This window comes from Myodes glareolus, chromosome 3 (genome assembly GCF_982192425.1).
Source record: "Myodes glareolus chromosome 3, mMyoGla1.1, whole genome shotgun sequence".
Taxonomy (NCBI): domain Eukaryota; kingdom Metazoa; phylum Chordata; class Mammalia; order Rodentia; family Cricetidae; genus Myodes; species Myodes glareolus.
The window spans coordinates 51,535,177-51,560,585 of NC_142028.1; the positions used below are offsets into that span (position 1 = coordinate 51,535,177).

Below are 25,409 nucleotides of genomic sequence, written 5' to 3' on the forward strand. Positions count from 1 at the left end.
CAGTCTTTCAGGTTTCCCAGGGCAGGATACTAGGACATACCATTCAGTGCTCAGACCAGCACAGTCTTGGGCAGGTGAGAAGGCCAGAAGACTTAGTAACTCTAAAGTAACTAATAGTTCATTGACTAGCTATGAACTGTTACTCATGCTACGCAGCCTTTGCCAACTCCTTCAACGGGGCAAAGGAGAACATGTTTATCCCATCCACCAAGACTATAAAAGACTGACCCCAGCAGCAAGAACTGCCTAAGGGAACAATGACAGACCCCCATGCAGTCACAGCACAGGTGCTTTCCTTCCTTGACGTTCCTAAGGCTAGGCACATGACCCTTATTTCTACAGCAACAACTCAAACAGCATTAATTCCCAGCATCCCTTGTGCCAGTGTGTTTCTAAACTGAATACTTTGTGTCCCTGCTTGGCAATCCTCCTCATCTCTCTGTATCTCACACAATGGAACCCTCCCAGACACTGGGAGGGTGGTTAGAGATTGTGAATGGCAGAAAGGAAAAGTCTTAGGTATGGAGGAGATGTAAACACCACATTGTGGGGACCAAATGTAGAGTGGGCGAACAGGATCAGTAGATCTGATTCTCCCATGAGCCAGGCAGATGCTGGGAACTGGGCTGCAGGAGTGGGGAGGGGCCAGGCCTGTCCCCATGAGCTCATGTTAAGGCTAAGCTTAGACACACCAAGGGAATAGAGGCGGGTTTGCTTGGATTGTGTATGTTTTCAAATATATTCAATATATATTTACATAGTTCCAAGAATATGTAAATAGAGGTATGTGTATGCACCTCTATTTATATACACACATGAGTATATATCCACATACATTTAGAAATAGACTTTCAACTGCGTTTGGAAAGGTGGGAGGAGGTAGGGAGGATTCAGATGCTGGACTGGAGGATTCAGATCTCAGCCAGGGAGAGACAGCCATTTGAACAAGGAGGGAATAAAACAAAGCACATCGTAGGAGGTGAGAATACTGTCCATGGACAGGAGGAGACAAGCACACTGAGAGCAAGACTGTCACCATGCTTTATAGACCTTTTTCAAATCTTGGTGGTGTGCCAGCAGGTGGCTGACCTGTGCAGTGTGCTGGGACAGACACAGGAAGAAGAGGGTCCTAGCCTTCCCCTCTGGGACCAGATACTCCAGTGTGGTAGATTCAGGAAGCTTGTGACACGGGCTCTGAAAGAAATAACCAACAGAAGGAGAAGTGAGAGACAGGGCAAGCTATGAGGAGCAGAGGGACGGTCAATAGAGGGACAGATACACAGGTACTGTCAGCCCTAGAGAAGTTCTGAGCTCAGGAAAGAGGACAGCTCTGTCATGGAATTGGTGTTTGAAGGCTTGGACCTAGCTGTGTCTGCTGTTCAGATGACATGGGTTGGAGGTTGGAAGGCTGGCCAAGGGAGTGTCGTAGCTGCCCTTTCTGTCCTTTGTTGAAACTCAAGAAATGAAACAGGAGTGGGTGGCATCCTCGAGAAGGAAGGAGCACCAACTCAGAAGGTGTGGAGAAAACAGGACATGGCCCCCAACTGGCACATGGGTGGCGATGGAGTTCAGAATGCCCTGGCTTCATTGCTACATTTTTCTAGGCTCAGTGATCAAAAGACCACATTCTTCAAGTCCAGTGCAATTTCTTTTACGCCTCTTTTCATTTGAGGCTCAGAACCAGACCCTCAGGGGCTGTCAGAACCTCTAACACTGGTTGAGGTCCGTAACACTGGTTGAGCTTTTACTCTGTGCAGATTATAAAGAGGACACTCATATCAAAGGGAACTCCTGTTAGCATCTCTTTTTCTTGGGTGAGACATATGGGCCCAGCAAGTCCATGGAGTGCACCTAAATCCTAGTTCAAACCCAGGTAAAGCCACTGCTGTTAAAGTACACTGTAGTCTCCCCTCACCCCAGTAGAGTCCCCAACTAGTTTCATGCCCCCACCCCTTAAAGCTATGCCTTTAAAATCAAGCAACTGATTTTGCTGGAGGCTCTTTGCAGGTGGATACCCCAGGCTTGTGTCTTTTTTCACCTTGTGTCTGGAGAGTCTGGGGCCCGCCACCTAGTGGCCACAGACATCCTTTTTCTTTGGAGTTCCTAGGTGGAAGCAAGTCCAGGGATTTATAGCAAGCGCCACAAGCTATAAACAGGAAACTTCTCAGCCTCAGAGAAGGAGCCCAGCAATGTAAGCAGCATATTGCCAATGAGGGCTGCTGTGGGATTGCCTTCTGTATGCTGTGAATACCATTGGTTAATAAGGAAACTGTCTTGGTCCTGCGCAGGGAATAGAGGTAGTCAAGGGAAGCTAAACTGAATGCTGGGAGAAAGGAGGCAAAGTTAGAGAGAAGCCATGTAGATCCACTGGACACAGATGCCAGAACTTTTCCTGGCAAGCCACAGCCTCGTGGCGATACACAGATTAATAGAAATGAGTTAAATTAAGATGTAAGAGTTAGCCAAAAAGAAGCTAGAGCTAGTGGGCCAAGTAGTGATTTAAATATAGTTTCTGTGTGATTATTTCGGTTCTGGGTGGCCGGGAAAAACAAGCAGGCTTCTTACTACAGAGGGCCTGCACCCATCCAACAAACACTTAACCTGTGACTACAGATCTAGCCGCATACTTGCACACACCCTGGTCACTGGTACACAGGTTTCTCCTGTCTATATTGTTCACTGGTGATCTCAAGAGCCTAGGATGGTGGCATTTGCAGAGCAGATGTGCAGGCATTCATTGTGTGGGATATTGGCGGCATCTTTGTGACTGCCCTGTGATGTGCACGTTTTCTCGTTTAATGATGGCTTATGGGATCAATGGCTTAGGATGCCCATTACTCACATGTGGAATCTCGGCACACGGGACTCGAACTTTCTAGCCTCAGAGACTCCAAGTTTAACTGCTGGGATCTCCTCTGGGCTGAGTTTTGTGTGTAGCACTCCCATTATGTAGACACACGGTAGAGATGTCTCCCTTCAAAGAAACCATCAGACATTTACACTCGCTTTCTGACTTTGGAGTAAAAGGTTTACCTCCCGGTGCTGTGACAGCATGTGTAGATGAAGGGACTGTCACTAGTTTGCCCTCAGTAGTATGACTTGCACAGTCTCTCCATGCATCCTTTATTGTTTAAAGGATGGGACTGAGTTAGCATCCTTGCCTTTCCTTCCCTGCCAACTCCAACATCCTACTGTTTCTGTGCCTCCCAGGGAGCCGGATATGAGTGGAAGAGAGAGGACCACTTGTTACTAGGCAACCAGCACTCACCTCACCCATGTTGCCATGGTGATGATGAAAGTTGGGCTGATGGGATTACCAGCTCCTGCTAATTGCACATGAGCACTCAAGGTCTCTGTCTTTTTCTTGCTTGCTCACTGGCTTCCACTTTCTTGTTCTTCTAGAAACCATAGAAAGAGCTTCTCTCTCATCTGTAGTCCTCCTGGGGCATCCCTGGTACACTAATGGAAAGCCACTAGAAATGGAGCCTCTGAGCAGCTGTGTGACCTTGGGCAAGTTACCCAGCTTCTCTGGGCCTCCATTTCCTTATTTGGAAAATGAAGGGGTTGGAATGCTGATCCCTGCTGAAGGTTCCTCCTAGCTCTCAAATCCTTTGATGCCTAGGGAGCATGTCAGGGGAACAGACCACACTGTTACCAGGCAACCAGCAGGCACCCTGCCCAAGTTGCCTTGGTGACTGGATACTGGAGGGGAGGGGAGTCACTGCTGCAGCTAATTGCTTAATTATTTATGAGTGCCTCAAGTCCTTTCCGTTGTTTTTGTTGCTAGGGGCTGTGGGGTCACCTTCTCCTCTCTTCTGCCACCCCAAGGCATCTGCATTGTGTGTTATGCCATGAGAGAGCACCTTGGCCTGGACCTCAAGCGACCCACATCCTAGTTCTGCTTCTGTAATGTCCTAGAACAGTGGCCTCAGGTAAGTCAGTTCACCTCCCCAGGCCTCGAGTTTCCTTTCCTGTAGCCGTGGGTTTGTTTAGGGGAACCCTAAGTGCCTCATCGACCCAGAGGTTCTGGCTCCTGCCATCTACTTGTGAAGTGAGGAATACACCGAAATGTTCCTCATTTGTTTTCAGTGAAGTATAATTGTGAAGCATAATGAGAATCAACATGTGTTCGGTGGGAAGGGGACAGAAGTGCTCGCCGTCGCCTCTCCTTGCCTTGGTCGTGTTACCTGAATTCCTGATTCACCTAAGGCCACTTATATTTTATTCACTATGTATCACCAACTTCCCGAATAGATTTCAGGCCTTCACAATATAAGATCCAGTTAGGCCATTAAAGGATAAGTAGAGACTCATGTAATTCTGAGCACCTTAGAAGCTAAGGCGAAAGAGTGATTTATAATGCAGAAAAACTTTCAGACGACTTCCAATCCTAAATCCTAGAAGAGATTTATCCTGTGACTTTTTATTTTGTGGGAACTGCGCATAGACATTTAAAACTAGACCTCTCTGGCTGAGTGATTGTCACAGGGGGTGAGGAAGAGCCAAACCGCGACAGTTTGGCTAGTTCCGATCATTAGAAAGCAGCCATCCTTTCTACTGACATCTTAGAAATTCATACAGATAAATGTCACTTAGTAAGTCTGAGTCCTCAGAGTCGGGAGCTATTTATATCTCACATGCATGGATATGTGCTTATCTTGTACGACTTGGCAACATGTATCAGATTTTTAAATGCAGGCAGCTGTTCCCATCCCCCGAACTCATTCCGAAGTAAGCCTGTACAGATGAGGATGTAATTATGAAGATGCCCATGGTGAAGTGAACTTAGAAAAGAAAATGGCTAGCAAGTCCATACTGTTGGAGGCTACGTCTTTACAATAAGTCCTGTTGACACCCTGGTGGTGAAGTAGATCTGTGTGTTTTGATGTGGAAAAATGTTCAGAGACATAATGTTGAATAAGAAAAGAAAGTGCAGCATTGATGTTAAATGCATATTCTTCTCTATAAAAAGACTGAGAGATACAGTTTATAAATTGAGATGTATGTTTGTATGCACAGATGTGTATTTTTCCAGAAGCTGTGAGTAGCAGTTTCCTCTGGGAGGCAGATTGATCGCCTTTGGAGGGAAAAAGACCTCTCTCTTCTCGACTTATTTTTACTCTCTAGACCTTTATTTTTCATTTATATGGGCAGAAGAGCCTGGCAGTGGAAACCCTAAATTCTAGAGTCTCAACACACCTGTTCAAAACCCAGCTCTGCCATGTTCTAGTCATGTGACCTAGGGTTAACCTGCCTACTCTGTCTCACATCTGTAAGATGGGTGGACGGTACCCTCCGCATCACATTATTGTTGGGGTACACAAGCTAATAGGGTAGAGCTCTCAGAAAGGCTCTAACAATGCTGTGTATGTGCTCTTGTGAAAAGGCTAAAGGGACGTAAGGCAACAGATGCATCTGGTCGGGTGGAACCTAGTACCTCAGTGATGGAAGACTGGATCAAATAGTCACATTTCCAGAACCTTGTGCTACATGGAAGTTGCATTTCAAGAAGGGATCGCAAAGCACACATACTGTTCTGCTATCATTTGATCTTACCTTGCCAAGTTCATGGGGAAGGCAGAGGTCCTGGGTTCAGGACAACCTGTCATGAACCTATAAAGTCCCCATCCCATTGTGTTCTCCAGATCTTCTCCCTCAAGCAGAATGCAAAATGAATGCTGTCAGGTAGAAAATGGATTTGGGTGACCCCAGCTATTGGAGGCCAGAAAGATTCTGTCTCAAAATGTGTGTTAAAGGAGTTGTCCAGGGCTCCTAGCATGCCTCCAGGCCTGGAGAAAGTAACAGAGCTCTAGGAGAATCCTTGCTTGAGGGTTCCTCTTATTGTGAACTCAGGAGTCTGATGGCTACAGTGACTTCCTGGATTTTCACACGTGTAGGCTGTTGTGAACAGAACTGCAGCTTCCTCCTCCTTCCTCTGCCATGCTTGGAGGCAGACTTGAAGAACTTTGACCCATTCTGAGGAGAGGGAAGGAAGATAGCCTGGTTCCTTAAATACACAGATAGGCAACTTTATTCTCACCACTAGGCATACAAAGCTTCAATACTCCGTGGTCTCAGTGTTGCCAGATTCCATCTTTGTCTAATACCTTGTTCCTGCACTCTCAGACATTGGAGCCTCTTTATCTGTCCGGCCATTGGTCCTCTCTCCATCTATCTGCCATTTCCAACTGTGCTTCCATCTGCCCTTCCATCCCTCCGTGCCTCTTCTAGCCATCTGCCAGCCTTCCCATCCATACAGCCTTCAGATTGTTGGTATGTCAAGCCATCTCTCCTTCCTCCCTCGCACTGTTGGACTCTGAGACTCCATCCGCATTGAGCCATTGACCAGACCTTCCATCTGCCGTTGGTCCCAGCTGTGCGGTCAGGCGGGTGACTGTTTTTCTGCCCTTCTTCCTCGGGTCTCCTGCTCAGCCCGGGCGGGCTGGCCTTTGTTGGGCTGGGGCAGGGCCGAGGCCGGCCGGGGAGGGGCGGGGCGCGGGGCGGGGCGGGGCTGGCGCCGGGAGACTACCAGGCTCTCGGGTCCTCGCGTCCGCGGCCTGGCCGGCGGAGAACATGGCGCTGACCCCGGCCGCCGCGCCCCCCAGGGCTGACGAGTCTCTCGGCCTGCCGCAGTCGAATCTGCGGCCCGAAGTGGGCGGCGTCCCGCTGCACTCTCCCTGGACCTTCTGGCTGGACAGGTGAGGGCCGCGCCCCGCCGCTTTGTCTCGACCGCGTCCTCGCCCCACGCGCGCCGCTGCCGGGGGGGTCTCGCGCGGGCGCAAGCAGAGTTTCGCACGTCCCCGGATAGTATCCAGCCAACCTGGCCCAGAGTCGCGGCGAGCCGGGAGAGGCTGCCCCGCGTGTCCCCCGGGGCACTGGGCTTGCTGCGACCTTCTCGGCGACTGCAGTCAAAAGTCGTGCGGGAGGGGCTGGGACCTCGCTGCGGGCACCTGCGCCTCTGGCCCAGGCAGGGGGCGGTCTGGAGTGGGCAGGGACTTCAGTGATTCAGGACAGCTTTGTGAGGGACAGTTTTGTGGGGGACAGCTCAGGTGCCCTCGTCCCCGAGAGGCCTCAGCGGCATCCCTGTCTAAAATAGAAACTTCTCTTACTGTCCCGGGTCTCCATCCTACCTTGTTTTTCTTCACAGTGCTCAACGCCATCGCGTTCTTCCAGCGTGAAAATAAGTTCTTCCAACTTATTTTCAGTTTGTTTCCAGCCCTCCATTGCTTGCCCTGAGCGAGATGCACAGAGCAGGGGCAGACTTAATGTATGCAGAGTCCCGCACCTAGTACTGTGCCTGAGTGGTGGTAGGACACCTAGTCTTGGTGCATGGATAGATGCGTGGATATCCTGTCATCTTAACACCTGTCATCTGTGTGAGTAATGATAGCTCAAGTTGTTTCCAAAAGTGTGTGGGAAGTTTTGGTAAAAACTGTGTCTACCATGGTTTCAGAGTTAGGAGGAAATGTATGTGACAGTTTCCGGAGAGACTTCGTCTTACAGTCTACACTGATATTTTTTTAATTAATTGATTTTTTTTTCAGTTTAGCACCAGATGCCAGCCAGTTTCTTTTTAAACGATACTGCTGTTTTTAAGTGAAAACATTTCTTTTACTGGTGGATTAGCACCTACCTCAAAGAATTGACACCTAGAGCCAATTGTTTTCCTGGGACCCAGAGAAGTTGGGGGTGGGGGTGAGTCTCGTTTGCAAAACATTTTCACTTTCATTCTGAGATTCCAGCATTTGACTGTCATAACAGGAGTGATTTTGGGGTTTAGCAGTCACTAGCAAAATGAAGTCATGTCTTTGTTTTCAAATGGGTCCTCTTACAGTACAGTTGTTACCTGGGCCTATGGTCCAAACTTCAGACTGGCTGACCAGGAGAAAGATGACCAGGATGGAGAGAACACCACCTTCAGTAGATTTAGTCCACTTAGAGTGGCATATTTTAGGACTATTCTAAGGTATCAATGCTGTATTCCCAAATGTGCTATACAAAAGCATCTAATGTCTTTTAACACAAGAATAGGTAGGCTGGTGGTGTATCTCGGTGGTGGGGCCATCACGAACCAGGCCCTGGGTTCAATTCCTAGCCCTGGGGCAGAGAATAGCCCTAAGAATAGGTAGCTCTAATAAAAGCACAAATTATGCCTTATATTGATTTGCACATTTTCCCCCTCTAAGAAGTCAATAAATGAAATGTGTTCTTTCTGTAGGTGCCTAAACCTTTAATAGAGACACCGTATTCATTTAGAAATTATAACTAGTTTCAACATTATGCCTGATCCATCATCTCATAATTTTTTATTGAACTTTATTTTACTTCTCTGAGACTCTATGTATTTATAGATGCTCCACCCACCCTCAGGGCTGTGAAAATCTCAAGTTCTAGAAGTTAGGATTTTCCCTCAGGGAAGTGACATTGCAGAGAGTGGGGTGAGAGCCCCGCAGGAAACCCAGCCTTCCCCCAGTCTGGAGATGCACAGCATCCAAAGGCCCTGCCACCTGGAGCTTTCTTCTGGCATCTACCTCTTAGCAAGTCCCACGATCACCTCGCCCAGGCTCACCTAGCTGCACTCCATTGTTGAGGGAGTACAGCTGCGGCATTTGTCACAGAGGGCTGTTGTGAGCCATGGTGTCTGACGTGGAGTAACAGCTTAGTAAGTGTCAACTGATGGGGCAGAGGCGCTAGCTGGGCTGGTAAGTTGCACAGGAGCTCCTGCATCCCCCTGCCGCTCCCCAGGCATAGCGGTGCAGCACTCACAAGTACTCATGCGGTGCTTATAGTCTCACGGGTACTCGTGCAGCACTGGGGAGGCAGGAACCAGTGGATCACTAGTGCTCACTGGCCAGCCAGACTATCCTCACTTGGTGTATGCTCCAGCCTAGTGAGAGACCCTGTCTGGAAAAGACCAAGGCAGACAGCATTACTGAGGAAAGACAGCTGAGGTTGACCCTTGGCCTCTGTATGCATATACATGCATCACGGTCTGCAGAACAGCTGATATGAATTCAGTATTAGGAAGCCAACAGCCTACATTCATTTCCCCACTAGGCAAATTGGAGGACCCTTCAGAAGTTATATGCATGAAGTCCTTACTTGGTTGAAAACCAGTGGGCTGTGTAACTAACGATGTAAGCATGTGGGTCGGGACACCCGATGAAGAGACTTCTTCCCCTTCTGTCGGTGTTTAGATCCTCTGTCCCCTCTGTTCTTACCTTCACTCCCATTAGTGTTTCTGTGTGTTTCCTGGCCATTGTACGGAGACCTCCTTCCTCCTGTTTCTCAGAGGACCCAACCGTTGGGCCTGTCCTGCGCAGGGAGAGCTGCCGCCCAGGCACAAGGCAGGCTTGCAGCTTCTGCTGGAGCAGATGACAGAACACCGCAGGTAGAGCCTGCAACCCGTCTCCACTTCCCGTGCACCATGCCACCTTCTCAGATGCCGAGGTCTTCTGAGCTTAGATATGAGCAGTTAACAGTTAATGCCATCTCTGTCCTTCCAGTTTCTCAGCCCCCAAATCCTGGAGGCATTTGTAACTATCCTTGCCCAGCACAGAAACTGAAGAGTAACTGGGAGACTATGCTCTTCAGCTCCCACTGAGCACTCTTACTGCCCTGCTGCCCTCCCTCCTGCCTCTGCCCTGCACTCCTTGGCTGCCTTGCTCTTTCTCCCATGTCCCAAGCATGGACCTTTGCTAGTGTTGCTGCTGCTCCTGCTGCCGTCGCTGTCTGGAATACCTTCCCAAGTCTGCTCTTGGTATCCTTCCAGTCTCTGCTCCCATGTCACCTTCTAGGTGAGACCTTCCCTGACCACTCATGTGGAAGGGTACACGTGCCTCCCCATGTGTGTCCCTGATGTGTTCCATTTTGTCTTTATAATCTTCACCATTGGCTGGTCTCTCTCTAGAATGTGAGCCTAAGAGGACATAGCTCTGATCCTGTTGCTCACTTCTCGGCTTCTAGATCTGGCATAGTCTTCACGATGGCATTGAATCTTACCGTAGCAACTGTGTTTTCCTATGGTGGCTCATTGCACTCTTTCACATCTGTGGGCAACCCTTAGTTCTCTTCTCAAGTCTAGACATGTACAGCCAAGAACCAGGAGGTCCACAGTCTGGATGCTCTCCTGATTACTCCAAATGGAGCTGATTTCTCTCCAGCGGCTTCCTCTTCTGCTCCCCTGTGTTGCTTCACATTCCCATCCTACTATCAGCATCTCAATGTTGTCTTCTGTCTGATCCTCAAATCTTCCTTTATAAGTACCTTGTTCTATCCATAGCTGTAATTTTGTAGTCTTAATGACCCTTAGCAGACTTACTAAAGTCTAAGATATCCTTCTCACTCTTTCTGCTGGCCCTGGTCATCTGTAGCTCCTGCCTAACCCTCTGGAGTGCTGGAATTTCAGGCATGAGCCACCACACCTGGCTTTAGACATGAGCCATATTTGCAAAAAACAAAAAAAAAAAAAAAAAAAAACAAAAAAACAAAACAAAAAAAAACTTTATGGTACCAATTTGTGTTTTGCTGTTTTAAGTTCGAAACTCTCCTTTTGGCCTGGCCATCACCTTCTCCAATTCCAAAGTCCTGCCGTTTATTTCCCCCGCCTCCCAGTAACAGCAAACTTCTGGTGCTTGTCTTGCTAGGGACTTCACTGCTAGTGACCTTTGTCTCTTAGGCTCCAGCTGTTTGGGATGCAGGATGGCTCCTGGTCTGCCTAGAGGGCCCACCTGACACAGTGCTCCTGAGTCATGATGCTTACAGATTCGCTTACTCTTTGGTTCCTCCACAGCATTTCTTTCTAGGCAAGCATCTTATTATGGTTGTTTATCTTTTGTCTCTTATTCTTGATGGTAAGATGCTAATATCTTCAGGTCTGTGACCAAAGGGAGTGCCTGGTACATAGCAGGTGTTTTATATTTGTGGACTTACATTGCTGTTGTTGTTATATTGTTATTATTACTGCTGTTGTTGTTGTTATGTGTATGAGCCTTTTACTTAATACATGTACATCTGTAGAGCACATGCATGTCTACTGCCCACAGGGGCCACAAGAGGTTAAAGCTGCGATGTGAGTGCTGGGACTCGAACCCAGGACCTCTGGAAGGACAGCCATTGCTCTTAACTACTGAGCCATCTCTTCAGCCCTGAACTTCCGTTTTGATCACAAACATGGACTACTATCTACATGTACCACCCTGTCCAGCTTAGCTGCACCAAATTTGTGTGTCTAAAGGTCTAATCCTCTCACTCTTACATCAGAATCCCCAGCCTGGGCTGTTAAAATCTTAGTTTCTACCCTGCCCAGGACCACTCAGTAAGACCTCTAGGCACAGAAGATGATGAACTTGTCACAAATGGTCCCTGTTTTTGAACTGAAATGTCACTTCTCTATGCATTGATTCTGTGAACCGAACACATTGAAGGGAATCACTGATAGATGAGAATGAAGCCATGGCCACAGTGTGGCCTTCTCTCCTAGTGGGCCACCTCACATGCCACCTACATCAGGAGCATGAGTGAGAGCTCAGAAGGATGACATTCTAAGAAGCCTACCTTAGAGTGTGTGACGCGTCCCGATGCCTTCTCATGGTGTGGTCCATCACCATGAATTTGACCCATGGAGGTGGGACCAGGCTTGGAAAGGAGACCTCCCCACACATAATCTCTCTTCATTGAGTGGCTGGCATGGATGAGGTCAGGAGAGACACAGGAAGAGAGCGACTCACATTGAGATACTCCTTCTCTCCCCTTCTTGCTCTTATATCTCCACAGACTCTCTGAGTGGCTGTGGGTTTTATTTTTGTAGAAGACTTTGGTATTGATCTGTCTGGCAGTCAGTGTCCTTCCCTAGGGGATGCATGGCTTCTCCACATGTGGACAAGTGGATACTTCTTGCATAATAGCCCAGAGCCTTCAATGTGATCTTCATCCTCACTTTGAAAAGTTACTCATCCTTGGCTGGTAGTGACGGTTCAGACAAAAGCTATCTTCCCACTTAGCATATTCTAGATGCCATTGACTTATTCTTAAACCCGAGGCGGCGGGCAAGAATAGCGATGCTGCGTGAAGATGTCTCAGGAGTCAGTCAGTCCTAGCGGGGTCCGTGAACTTGTGTTGTCTGCACCTGACTTCTGGCCCCAGAGGATTAATTGTAGGTCCAGATGAAAAGAGCCCCATGGCTACTGTGGAGCAGGAGTGACAGCCTTCGGAGGCAGGGAGAAATCAAAGCCGGATAAACATGTAGAACGCTCGGCTTGCGCGGACAGCTTCCGCAGATGCATTGCTGTCAGCAACAAGCCCAGCCCCTTTTTATGTGTGACTCTCAAACAGAAAACTGATGTAGCCGCAAGCCACAGATCTATCTAAAAGTGATTACAGTGAATTCATCTTTAATGGGGTGAATGATGTACGAGGGGCGTACTTAATCATGGAGCTGGGCCTGTGTGTGTTTTCTGACAGCTGAGCCCGATGTTGATGTAAATTGCTTGGGAAGGGTGGATTTCGACGGACGCGTCCCTGGCTTTGAAGCCGTCCCCCTTCAGATTTGTTCTCTGGGCTAAAATGAAATAATCTCCTGTAGGACGTGGAACGTTGTCATCATTCATGTTTTTCACAAAGTGTGTGTGCAGTGGGCATATAATTGGAGACATCGTACTGTACAAAGCTGTAAACTGTCTCTACCCGTCTTAGCCTGTTAGTATGACATACATGGTACTCCTGTATGTTAAACAGTGACCCAAGTGCTGTATAAACTTAAGTAGGAAATCCTCATGATACTGCATTTGATGTCCCGGTGACATCTTACAGATGAAACGCTGAGGTCCAGAGACGTGTCTTGCCTGAGGTCACGTAGCAGTGCAGGAGAGATGCAGGACTGGAATAGAGTACTGGGTGACCAATGGTGATGTGAGCCCTTGACCACTGATCCCTGGGAACAGGACTTCATCCCTCATGTAATCCATGCAATGGCATGGGTTTAGAGATAATTTCTTAATTTCAGCCATTTAACTTCGAAGATGGGGAAACTGAGATAATTAAGCCAAGGACCCCTGCATTAACATTTGCAGAGATAGCTGGGAGCTAATTCATTGGATGAAACAAATGCTGTACAAGAATGAGACCCTGAGTTTGAATCTCTAGAACTCACTTCATGCCAGCCATAAGAACATGTCTCTGTGATCCAAGCACTCACACAGGGAGCTAGGAGACAGGCAGAAACAGGAGAATCCCCAGAAACTTTCAGGCCAGCTAACTTCAGAGTGGAAGGCAAAGCCCAAACAGAGACCAACATGTAACCATCTCACATTTGAGTCTGTATTTATATCATACATGTCACATGCATGCGTGCACACACATACACACGGGGGGTGGTGGTTAATGCAGAGAATAAAGAGAACCCAGTCTGAAACCCCACATCTAAGCTCCCAAACAGGACCATCCTTCATAATCATTGACCCCGTTGCCTTGGTGATGTCTTTGGGTGGTGCTGAGGGCTCTGTAAGAGATTTTTACATTTTACTCATGACGCTGCTACTCACTGAACTTTATTACCATACAAGGTGTTTGAATCTTTTGTGATGATTTATTCAGATGATAATGGCCAACATGACTAGAAGGAGTATTGGAAACCCCAGTGACTTAGCATGTCTGGGACCTAGACTGTCCCTGCCTCCAACAAGCTCCCTGGAGCTGCTGCTTGTAGACTGATCACACCTCGGGTCACCAAGGTCCATGTAGAGTACGGGAAAGCTTGGCGGCACTTTTGCCTTGTGAGAAGCTTCACTGAGTATCTAGATGGCTGAGGAGTGGTGCCGTGGCCATGGGTAAGTCAGTAGGAACTGGCTCCAAGCTCCACCTGCTGTGGCCGTATCTTTAAAGGTGCATTGTAGCTCGAATTCTAATTGGTCTTAATAATAAAAACCTGGAGTCAGATATTGGGGTAAATGCTGAAAGATCAGAGAAGTAAAGGAGCCAGCCATTAAAGAGACCTTTTACCTCTTCTGAATCCTTAAACCAAAATGGGCAAGATCCTAGCTGTACAAATCCTCAGACTGAATGCACCGAACTCTATCTCTGCCCAGCCCTTTCACTCCTGTCTCCACCTCCCTAGTGCTAGCATAAAAGGTGTGAGCTCTGTTCCTCTTTTAGACTGATTCAATATCCAGTAGCCCAGGGTGGCCTTGAACTCACAGAGGTTTGTCTGTCTCTGTCTCCTGAGTGCTGAGATTAAAAGTATGTGCCACCACTGCCTGGCCTCTATGGTTAACCAGTATGACTAGCTCTGCACTCCAATCTTCAGAAAAGCTTTATTTCTTACAGCACAAACAAAATATCACCACAGTGCACCTTCACGGAGAGTTTTCATCTGGGATGTCCAGGTCAGGATTGCAAGGTGTGGCAGTTTGGTCCATGCTTGATGCAGGTGGGTTCTTCAAGACTCAAGATGTCAGCCAGCTATGGCTCAAGTCTCAGTTCTGCCATTGCCAGCTGTGTGTCATTTAGTGAGCTCCTATACCAGCCCAGCCTTAATGTTCTTATCTGCAAAGTGGAGGCAGAGCGTGACATGCATGTACAGAAGACGTGTCATCTCCTCAGGGACTGGCACGTGTAACTCATAAAGAAATAAAGAGGACAACGGGATTCCAGACATTGGAGATGTCAGTGAGGAGTATTCTTGTGAAGAGTCCCAGGCATCTGTTTGAATGAGTAAATGTGGTTTGTAAGTAGCTTATTAAAATTTTGTATGCCAGTGGTGCTCTGGTGCCTGGGAACCATTTAAGTAGAACAGTTGATCCAGTATGACTGAGTTCCCTGCATCTTCCTGACTCCAAGTGAAAAAAGGCTTTCACCAGTTTTATAAAACAGAATGTTAAGATCCCTCTGTTTTATCCTGCTAAATCAGAGACACAGGAGTGATAGAAAGAGGGAGCTTGAAATTTGGTCTTAAGTAACACAAACAACTCTCTGACATCTTCACATTAATCACTGACTTGGCAGGCCCCAGGTCCCTTCTGCCTTAACCAATAGTTTCTTAATTAACTAAGTTCACAAGGGGACAGCCATGGCAGCAACCCAAGGCTGGGAGAGTCTGGTGGGTGTCCTCTCTGCCAACCGACACAAGAGGCTCTCAGCTATTTGTGTGGCCTTTTCCCTGTTTTTAGTTGGCATCTCTGTGTATATCTCTTCAGAGGGTGACGTCGGTTAACTACTGCTGATCAGATGCGTTTTAGACACACTGTGTAAGAGACGTCCACCAGCACTAACTCATGTGTCCAGGCAGAAAAGCAGTAGGTACAGGCTATTTCTAGAGGGGCAAAGTAGAGGATGAGGCTAGTGGCAGAACTGGGCTCGACCTGGGAGCTGTTGATGATGGGGGTAATTAGTCTCTATAGTTTTCCTCTCTGGGCCTTTGTTGGGTGTGTTGTCTTCCTCCTGTGCCCGTCCCTAGAATGTTCTTCCTCCAAAGCTATGCTACTTGTATTACCGGGCATTGCTACCTTGCCTGCCTCAGTGCAGCAAAGGACAGAGACTGGGCAAGGGTAGTTATGTAGGAGGAGGGAGGTATTTGCTACCGCACCTGCTCTGTGGGTCACCGTGCTGTCAGGGATGCCTCAGTCTCTATTGAGAAGTAGTGTAATCCTAAGAGGAAGCCAGGAAGGCTGTGGCTCTAGAGAAAGCAGATGGAGAATCCAGAACCTCTGCTTCAAAACGAGCATGCTGAATCTCTGTTTCCTGCTCCGTACCTGTAGGTTGTGATGCCCATCTAGCAGAATTGCGTTACGAATCAGAGCTCATACATGATCAATAAAAGGAGGCTGGGATTGCCTCACAACTGTTACGTAGAGGGCAGACAGATTGAACTTGGATAGAACAATTCAAAATCTGGAGTCTGATTCCCAGGGGCATTCTCTCTCTATCCTGTAGATTCCAGAGAACTGAACTACAGGCCTGATCCTAGGTTGTGTGATGGTCCACATCTGTGGTCTGCTGGGAACGACCACAGTGGGCATCCGTCCTCCCCTGTCAGGTTTCTTTCCCTTCTTCTCTCCTGGGAAAATCAAACAGGTCCCTACTTTGCTCCTGTGCTTCCAGGAGCTTGGGGGTGAGGATGGGGGATTCAGAAAACAGAGGTGCCATCTGTAGAACATATTCGCCACGGGACAAGGGCTTTGCCTAGAATGATCATCACTGTCCTCAGCTCCAAAAGAGGTAGTCATGAATCTTTGTAGTGTGATTAAATCTTAAATTCTCTGAGACTCTTCCATGTCTACATCATGGCTTTCTATACTATGGATTTTGTACCAGAAGCTTCTAGATTGTGGGGCATTGTGTCTTGTGCGTTCTGGGAGGTTCGCCTGTTTATTTATAGCAACACAAAATGCCTCCCAGTGTTGCCTTTGATCATCTGGGTCACTGCTGTTCCAGATGAACACCCTGGTCTGCAGGCAGAGGGCTTCAATTAGTAGTATTATAGTATTCTGTGTGGAGAAAGGGATCTTTGATATCGGTAAGGTAAAAGATATAATAAAGGCGGATGTTGCCTATGTGGTTGGTTTCGGTAAGAACGTCTTATTTGAAAGCTAATATACATCTTTGCCCTTCAGTCGTTTGTGTGGCCGTAGCCTGACTCAGTCTGCATTGCCTTTTCGAGAAGCAGCCACAAGCCGGTAGTCCCAACTACTCAGGAAGCCGAGGCAAAAGGATTTCAAGTTTAAGGTCAGCCTGGACAACATAGTGAGACCTTGTGTCAAAATGCATCTTTACAAAAAGCAAACGGACAAACAAAACAGTGATGAGGATGTAACCCAGTTGCCGAGGTTCAGTCCTCAGTAATGAAGGGGAAAAGCAGTCCCAGTAGGATGACAGCAGATGGAGCACCTTGAGTCAGCAAATCCAGTGCACGTTGACCTGCCTATGAGGCGGGTCACTTGAAAACCTTGGCTGCTTTGCCCTGCTAAAATGAACTTGTGACTGTGGCTCAATCTTGCTTGGTAAGGAAGCCTGAGGTTCAGGGGTGAGGTTGAGACACCGCAGTTGTTTTAGTGACTGTTGGGAGCAAGTCTGGTGACTAGAACAGCAAACCTGCACTGACCAACCGAGCTAATGCAGTCCTGACAATGCTGTTGTATTAGTACGCCAGACAGATCCTTATGAAACCACCCAGCAGCTAGATGAGACCCATCAGATGAGAACCACAACTTCCTTCCTGAAGTAACTGGGAACCTGACTGTCTACTTTACAGTTGCTGGGGTCAAACACCATGATCAAGTGTAACCTGGGAGAGAAGGGGTTTATTTTTTGCTTAGGGTTCCTGGGAAGCTAGAGTCCATCACAGCAGGGAAAGGCATTGCAGGGCCACAGGAGTAAAAAGCTGTCTGGTCCCATTTCATCTGCACACAGGGAACAGAGAGAACAGGAAGATGGACAAGGCAATAAGCTTTCAAAGCCCACCCCCAGTAATGCACTTCTATCCAGCAAAGCTCTACTTCCTCAAGGTCCCCTTACCCCACCCCCAAAGAATGCCAGCAGTTAGGTACATTTCTTCAAACAGGGATAGTTTGCATTCTAACTACCGCACTGAGTCCTGTGGAGCCTGACATTTCCTCCTAGCCCTGATGCATTGGTATCTAGCTGTCAGCCTATCAGAGGATGGCTATGGCCATGGATGTTTCTGTTGAATGTCATGAGGATCTTTCCTACCCCGCTTCATTGGAAAAACTGTTTTAAACCATGTCTTCTAATTCACACAGACATACTTTTGAATTAAAACTAAGATTAAGCAAAAATAATGGCCGTGTTGAGAACACACCGAGATCCCTTAGGAAATGACGCTGAATAGGGCCGAGGGGCTGGCTCAGTGGCTAAAGCGCTTACTGGGCACCATGAGGATCTGATCTTAGATCCTCAACACCTGTGTGAAAGCCAGGCACAGTGCACTTGTAACTCCCTGCCGCTAACCCCCCACCAGCACTGGGGAACTGAGACAGGAGAACTCTGGAGATTTACTGACCAACTAATGTAGCCCCAACAGCAATCTCCAAGTTCAGTGAAGGACCCTGTTTCAGAAAAATAAATAAACAGAAGCGGAGAAATATAGAGGAAGACATCTGACATCAACTTCTGACCTCCATGCATGCACATATGGGTGAGCGTAGCACATGCGTGCACACACACTTACCACACATGCAAACAGAAAAAAAGGTACCTTTTTGTTTTCTTTTAGAAATGCATGTGTGGGTGAGAGAGTTAGTGCTTGCTATACAGGCGTGAGGAGTTGGGTGCCAGTCCCCAGCCCTCATGTAAAGAGCCAGGTGTGATAACCACATCTGCAATTTCAGTGCAGCATACTGGACACAGGAGGATCCCAGACACTTGCTGATCAGCCAGCCTAGTCAGTTGGCGAGCTCCAGGTTTAGTGAGAGACCCTGCCTTCAAAACTACAGTGGAGAGTGATTAATGGAGATACCCTGGTACACCCATGCACACACAGTGTATACACTGAAAAGGAAGTGCGGAGCTGGGTGCAGCTCAGTTGTAGAGCACATGCTTGGCTTGTGTGAAACCCAGGTTTTGTAATTGCTGTGACATGACCTGGCAGCTCTATGATGTGGGATGAGGAACAGCCATCAGAAGCACATCACCTGGTTTTGTTAAATGTTTACATCCTTGGGATGCCATGCCTCCCTGAGCCCCAGAGTGCTCACCGTAAAATGGTCACAAGCACTACTGTAATCTATAGGGCCCCCGCAGGACTGTATCACTCAGCAGCGGAGCCACCTCACATTGGCTGCCGACTCTGCTGTCTCCCACTGGTGAGTACAGCCTAATTGCCTCCTTTCAGATGCTTCTCCTGAGCTCTGGAAACTCAGAATCTTCTACTTGGACAGAGAAACAGAGACCTTAAGTGACTTGTATAATTGTCTCTTCCCCGGGAGTATCAGGAGGAGACCAGACTAGAAACAAGGATTGTAAAAGAGCCCCAGAGACCAGCAGTGACTTTTAAAAGTTAAATGGTAGCTACCACCTGCATGTTTGATTTGTATAATTTGACATGATGATGTCCAAAGTGAATACTCACATAATATTCTAAGCTATTTTAAATTGAAGAGTAGCTTTGAAAACCAGTGAGAATTTCAAACATATAATTTTATTCTGCAGAGTAAAAAGCTGCGGAATTCATTCCCTACCTTAGGCTCTCACCTGTTCGCTTCCTAAGTGCAGCTGTGGAAGGAGTCCTGACTAACGTGCTTGTAGGATCTGGGAATAAATTTGCTGGATGTACTTGAGAGAGCAGTCATCCAGGCTGCACAAAGAAAGAAAAGCTAGTTGGATTAAGTGCCAGTTGATTTTCATATTCTTTCAGTTTTTTTCCCCAATGTCTTTATAGTCTGTGGGTGCAATAACCTGCTTAATGTAGCATATTTGTCTTTGTCCAAGTAGATGCTGTAGTGACCACAGTCCAGACCATCCATGTGGCCTGGTGGGTTGCTTTGAGGTTCAGGCAACTGCTGTTCTCACCAGTGTGCTGGTCCCTGTGTGTTCATTGTCACCATTCACTCAGGTCAGCTTAGGTGGCACCTGATACAAAAAGACAATTATGTTTTGTGATAATAGTTTTACTTTTCTTTCTTTCTTTTTCTTAAGTTTTTCAAGATGGGGTTTCTGTGTGTAGTCCTGGTTGTCCTGTAACTCACTCTGTAGACCAGACTGGCCTTGAACTCACAAAGATCTGCTTGCATCTGCCGCCCAAGTGCTGGGATTAAAGGTGTGCACCACCACAGCTGGGCTCGTGGTTTTACTTTGTAAAAAATAAAGTCATAAAATTTGCAGTTAGGAAATAATTATACACTCATGGCTTGATTATTAGAATTTACCTGCCTCATGGGTAATAAGACATCTTTCCCCTAAACTAATTTATAATTGCTTCCTTACTGACCTCTAGACAAGGGAACTATGTTCAAAAATGCATTTTAATGTTTTGATTTGTGTGTGTGTGTGATGTATCTATATGGATACCATTGTGCAAGCCCACATGTGCATACGTGAAGCCAGAGGTTGATGTATGTCTTCCTCTGTTGCTCTCTACCTTATGTTTTGAGATAGGGTGATCTCTCACTGAGCCTGGGGTTTGCCATTTCAGCAAGATGACTGACCATCAAGCCCTTGGGATTCACTTGTCCCTGCTCTCCCAGTACTAGAGTTACAGATGTCTGTCACCGCCACTAGCTTTCACATGGATGCTGAAGGTCTGAACTCTGGCCCTTCTGTTTACAGGGCAAGCACTTCCCCTCTGAGCCATTGCCCCCAGCTCTGAAGTTTTCATTGGTCCGTCATGGTCCTGAATGTGGACAGTGGAGCCCTGTCCCCAGGGTCTTTGCCTTCTCATCACCTCTGCATTAGAGCTGCTGTGGGTTTTCTCTACATCTCTAGGATATGGTACATAACAAGTCTCTGGAAAGTGTCCCACGTTGACGACCCCTGCGACTGTATCTCTTAGGGTCATTACTAGGGTCAGTGCCTGGTGAAGGGTGTTCTTTTATAGATTCCAAATCCTATAATGTCAATTATGAGTAGAGTATTTCCCCTTTTAGCAGCCCTTGATTCCTCACCCACAGCCAGACACGGGCTTTTGAACACTGTCTGTGTGCTGAAGTAGCGTCTTGGCCCTGATGCTAACAAGGATCCCAGTGCCTTTGAGCACAAACTGCTAAATCAGCAGGAAGAAAGAGAAACAGTAGTGCTAACAGAACGTCTGACTACGTAAAGATAGGCACACCCCAATCCAGGAACTGTACTGGAAAGCCAGTCTAGGTGCATGATTTTTCTCCCAGAGTGTAAACCTGTAGTGTGTTGCCATCTAGTGGAACATATAGAAACTAGAGATTAATGTATTATGGCCATACAGTTCACAAGAGCTGCTTGCATGAGCTCAAGGGAAACTACTGAGAGTTTGGTTTGATTTTAGGCAAGAAATTCAGGGGTGAGGCCAAGACTGATTGTTCATAGTATTCTCTAAAATAACTGAACAATCCTCTGTTTCCCAGGGGTGTGTGGGTATTTATGGCCAGGGGGTTATAGGGTTTTAAATCTATCACCCAGAAGAGGAGGATGCATTCTCATTGCCATTGGCAAAGCAGACAGTTTTTTTTTTTTTTATCTGAAGTCCTGAACAATGCCTTCATGGTCATAGGATATTTTTATACCTTTTACTATGTGGTTTATAGTGTCCAGTACCTTTCTTAATTTTTTTTTTCACAGAATAAAAATCCTATTAGGAGAAGAAGCAAACACACGGTTTCACAACAACAACAATGACAAAGTTTTAATTCTAGCCAGCATCTTCAGATGTCCTGTTTGGAGACTTTAGACGTGTGAGATGAAAACCTATGCGGTTATATTGGGGCATGTCTTCTCATCACTGACTGGATTTGTTTGCATCTCTGTTGTTTTGCTGGCGTTAGGTCACTCCCTGGTGCCACAGCAGCCGAGTGTGCCTCGAATCTGAAGAAACTCTACACTGTGCAAACAGTACAGGTGAGAGGGGAAAAGGACATCCTGGTCACTCGGGGGTATAGGACTCCATCACCTACCATGAAATTTCCTACTGCTTCAGCAGCCCTTGCTCAGAGCCCCACCCTGGAGTTGTCCTTTAGGTCTATTTTCATGGCAACTGTTTCTCCATCTATCCCAGAGGCGGGCTTTCTCTGGCCCTAACTGAGACTCCGTCACCAAAATCTTTCAGCGATGCACAGAGAGGCAAGAGTAATACACAGATAAGGGTGAAGGTTTTAGAGGCATTCATCCTTGCGCCTTGTAAACGTCTACGTGTCAGCCGCAGTCCGCCTCTGTTCCTTTATGTTTCTGTGTAACTGGTGTGTGGCAGTGGCATCTACCTCCATTGGTCACTGTAAAGACTGAGTATGACAGTGTCTTCTCTGTATTTGGTAGGATATTTGATGTTCAAGAGACCACCCCCCAACAAGTCCATAGTTCCATTTGACCTCTCTCAGTCTCTGACACTGGTGTATATCTCTGTGTATGTCTGTCTGTCTGTCTCTGTCTTTCTCCTTCCTCCCCTCTCTGTCTTTTCCTGTGTAGTGTGCAATCCTGCGAACGCGCATACACTCATGTGAGGGTCAGAGTCTAACCTTAGATGTCATTCCTCAAGCAAAGGGTCTTTCATTAGCTTAGAACTTGCCAAGATTAGGCCACCTGGCAGAGACCCAGTTGTTTCTACCCCCAGCTCACCATTACTGTGAGTAGAGGTGGGCCCCTCCACACCTGCCTTTTTAAATATTAGTGTTGGTGAGCCAGGCATGGTGGTGCACACCTTGAATCCCAGCACTCAGGAGGCAGAGGCAGGCAGATCTCTGTGAGTTCAAGACCAGTCTGATCTACATACAGATCAAGTTCCAGGACAGCCAGGGCTGCACAGAGAAGCCTTGAAAAACAAGCAAACAAAATATCAGTGCTGGGATCAAACCTTTATAAGATTGGTTTAGCCGCTTCCCCAGACTTGTTCTTTCATTTTCTACCCCTGAAGACAGTTGTCAAAATCTGATTTACTTTGTTAATCCCATTTTCTGTTTATTCCTAAGCAAACTCCACCAAGTTTCTTTCCCTTGGTGCCCTTTCTAGCTGCAGATAAAAGGCTCTGGAGGCTACATCGAGGCCATGCTGGCTTACATGTCCTGGATGTTCTACAAGGCACAGTTTAAAAGCATGTTTCCTCTTGTGTCCTAAATTTTGTCACATCTTGTAATTCTATTGGATAGGCATACTGATTGTGTCCCGTGCAGAGCAGTCACAGACTTACCTTTTCCTTTCAGCCCTTGCTGCCTGCATCGGGTTTAACAACTGCGCTTTCATACTCACACAGCCCCAGGTTCTGGGTGGTAAGCAGCGTCAGTGGTCCCTGTGAACACAGCAAAATGGTATAAGGACACTCCCAACCACAGACCATTTCTTATCATCTTGGGAAAGTGGCGAGTGTGTGAAAAAGAAACTAACAATGTTGCTCTAGAGTCGCCATTCGGTGCTGAGTGCGATAATGTGGAGAAAGCCCCGCCCCCAGTCTCCTGGAGAACTTCCGCTTTGCTTCTCTTTGGTGAACTCTTCCCAGGAGCCGCTTTATAAACTGCAGAGCACTTGATTTTAAAGCCTGCCTGCCTGAGGAAGTTCTTCACCCCTGCTGGGATTTTGAGGGATTCCTTCTTTCTCCACTCTTTTGTGATGTGAGAGCCTTAGAACGGGGTGTGGGATCTCCCAGGATGGAGACTAGAAAGTGGTCTTCCCACCACAGCATGGTAACAGTATATGCAGCAGGGTTTGGTTCTGCCAGTGTATCTGTTAGGATCCTTAGGGACCAATTTAAAGACCCGGGACTGACACACACCAGGGGACAGTTTTCTCTGTTGCACTGAGATAGAATCGGCAGGATGCAGATTTTCCAAGTTTAGACTTAAAACGGAAGGTGCGGGTACCCTTCACCTGTACACCCTCTTCCCATCAGACTCTCCTCGGGCTGCAGCCAGCACTCCGGTTCTGCACGTCTAAGTCTTTCCGTCTGAGCCGGAACTTGAGTCAGGTGGACACATGCAGTCCCATTCATTCTCTGCTCTCTCTGATCTCTTTTCATGCGGCCAGTGCTGCAGGGTGGAATGACTGAATGAGGAATGAATGTATGCACGGTTTTTCTCCTCTGTACACTGTTCTCATAAAGCTGTACCCAGTGGCGGCTGCACGTTCTCAGTGGGACAGAATGTAGTTCTTGGGAGGTCCAGGGCCAACCCTTAATCTCTATGTGTATGAAGCACAGATGTGTGCAGCCTATCGATAAGCACAGGGTTTCCCTGTGGTTTGAAAGTTCTCTCAGGGCTGATTTAGAAAGGGTTCCTTCAAGAGGGGACAACAGTGAAAAAGAGGTTGTGAAACACCTCAAGTTCCTTATTTGTACAGCTGACATGAGACTGGTGTCTGTTCCCTGGGGATGACTGGGGGCGGGACCTGAGGATGACTGGGGGCGGGACCGGATGCAGTTCTCTGCAGGGCTTGGGTTTATAAGCCCCTCACAACATGTTGCCAGCAACACTCAGCAACATGTGCACATTTTTATTTCTTTTTTAAGCCTCTGTACATCTTATTTTCTCATCTTTAAAGCAAGACCAATTGTGACAGATTTTATCATGCTGCGGTGAGGATGGAACTGTAAGGTGAAAATGCCCAGTAAGTGGCCCAGGCCAGTAGTACACTGTGTTACCACCCATCTCCTGCGCTGCAGCCTCATGGCAAACACCCCTCTGTTCATGTAGGAATGTTATATGCCACAGTCACGCATGCCAAGTGGATACTCTCAGAAGACACCACTAAAGCCTTTTATTTATTATTTATGAAAGCAAATTGACTTGTCCGTAACTTTTGGTAACTCAGCTGTGGTTGTCTTTAGCATCTCAGGAATGGTCCTTAGTGTTTAAGGAATAGCAGGGGCAAGAGCATTTGAGTGCATGAGGACAGGCTTTCCTCTCGCTTTCTTTTTTCCCTGACTGTGTGTTTAGATTCCCGTAGCATATTTAAACACTTGCCTAAGGATATGTGTCCCCTCCCCATTATGTCTCGATGTAGTTTTAAGAACCACGTGCTATGAACCATGACTTAACATCAGATATAATCTCTTTTATTATGCTGAGGATGTTCTGCAAATCCAACTTTCATAGCAGGGGTGGGAAATGAGTAGTAGAAAATTACTATCCCAGGGAAACTGAGTCACATGATCCAAAATTGCCATGGAAGCAGCTGCTCATGGACTCTGAGGCCGGAAGTCCCTCTGCTTTTGCGTCAGCTCTGTTTTCCTTTCCCTGTGTGAGAAATGGAGCAGGAGAGGCATCCAGAGGATCCCATGACCTCTGCCCGGAACACTCGCTGCAGCCACAGGACTTCTCTGCTGAGAGTTAAATTTGTCAGCTGCTTTCCTGTCTTCCTTAGAACGTTCCACTTTTCATTTCAGTGTGTTTCCCACTGTTTGGACCTAGACGGGTTTCTCTCATATCTCTGCATCCTCAGCAAGCAAATTCAGAACAGAGCACGCCTTCTGAGCTTACCCAGCCTACACTGGGGCAAATGCTAGAGCTCCCCATCCAATGTGAGTTGCACGGGAGGGCTGGCTTGGAGCACATGTTTTCCAGCATTGCCTGCCTATAGACTTTTGACTCCACCTCTGGAAGCACTCTTTTAAAGAATCCACCCCAGACCACGGTAGTTCGTGTTATCACCTTCATGAATTTCCTCTCTGGCCTCACCTCTCCTATGTCCTACCCAGGATATCCCATAGATGACTTAGAACTGAATTTTTCACAGAACAGGAACTGTGTGTTTCTTCTAAAAGTGGAATTTCTGTATCATTCATCATA

The 25,409-nt window shown here is 47.3% G+C and overlaps 1 protein-coding gene and 2 long non-coding RNA genes across 3 annotated transcripts in view; 1 reads left to right on the forward strand and 2 right to left on the reverse strand.

The window, feature by feature from the left end:
* Positions 1-710: 710 nt before the first annotated feature.
* On the reverse strand, positions 711-6,474 carry LOC125403230 (uncharacterized). Its single transcript, XR_007232874.3, has 3 exons — positions 5,557-6,474; positions 2,843-2,974; positions 711-1,194 (listed from the first exon to the last, which is right to left on the reverse strand). It is a non-coding gene; the product is annotated as an uncharacterized LOC125403230 (long non-coding RNA).
* A 56-nt stretch (positions 6,475-6,530) lies between these two features.
* Eif4e3 (eukaryotic translation initiation factor 4E family member 3) overlaps positions 6,531-25,409 on the forward strand; it is a 42,229-nt gene continuing 23,350 nt past the window's right edge. Inside the window, exons 1-2 of the mRNA XM_048438466.3 lie at positions 6,531-6,698; positions 21,465-21,537. Coding sequence (XP_048294423.3) covers positions 6,574-6,698; positions 21,465-21,537 — 198 coding nt within the window. The 5' untranslated portion in view covers positions 6,531-6,573. The remainder of the gene's footprint in view (positions 6,699-21,464; positions 21,538-25,409) is intronic.
* LOC125403231 (uncharacterized) lies at positions 21,311-23,071 on the reverse strand. The gene is made up of 3 exons (XR_007232875.3): positions 23,014-23,071; positions 22,820-22,918; positions 21,311-21,520 (listed from the first exon to the last, which is right to left on the reverse strand). It is a non-coding gene; the product is annotated as an uncharacterized LOC125403231 (long non-coding RNA).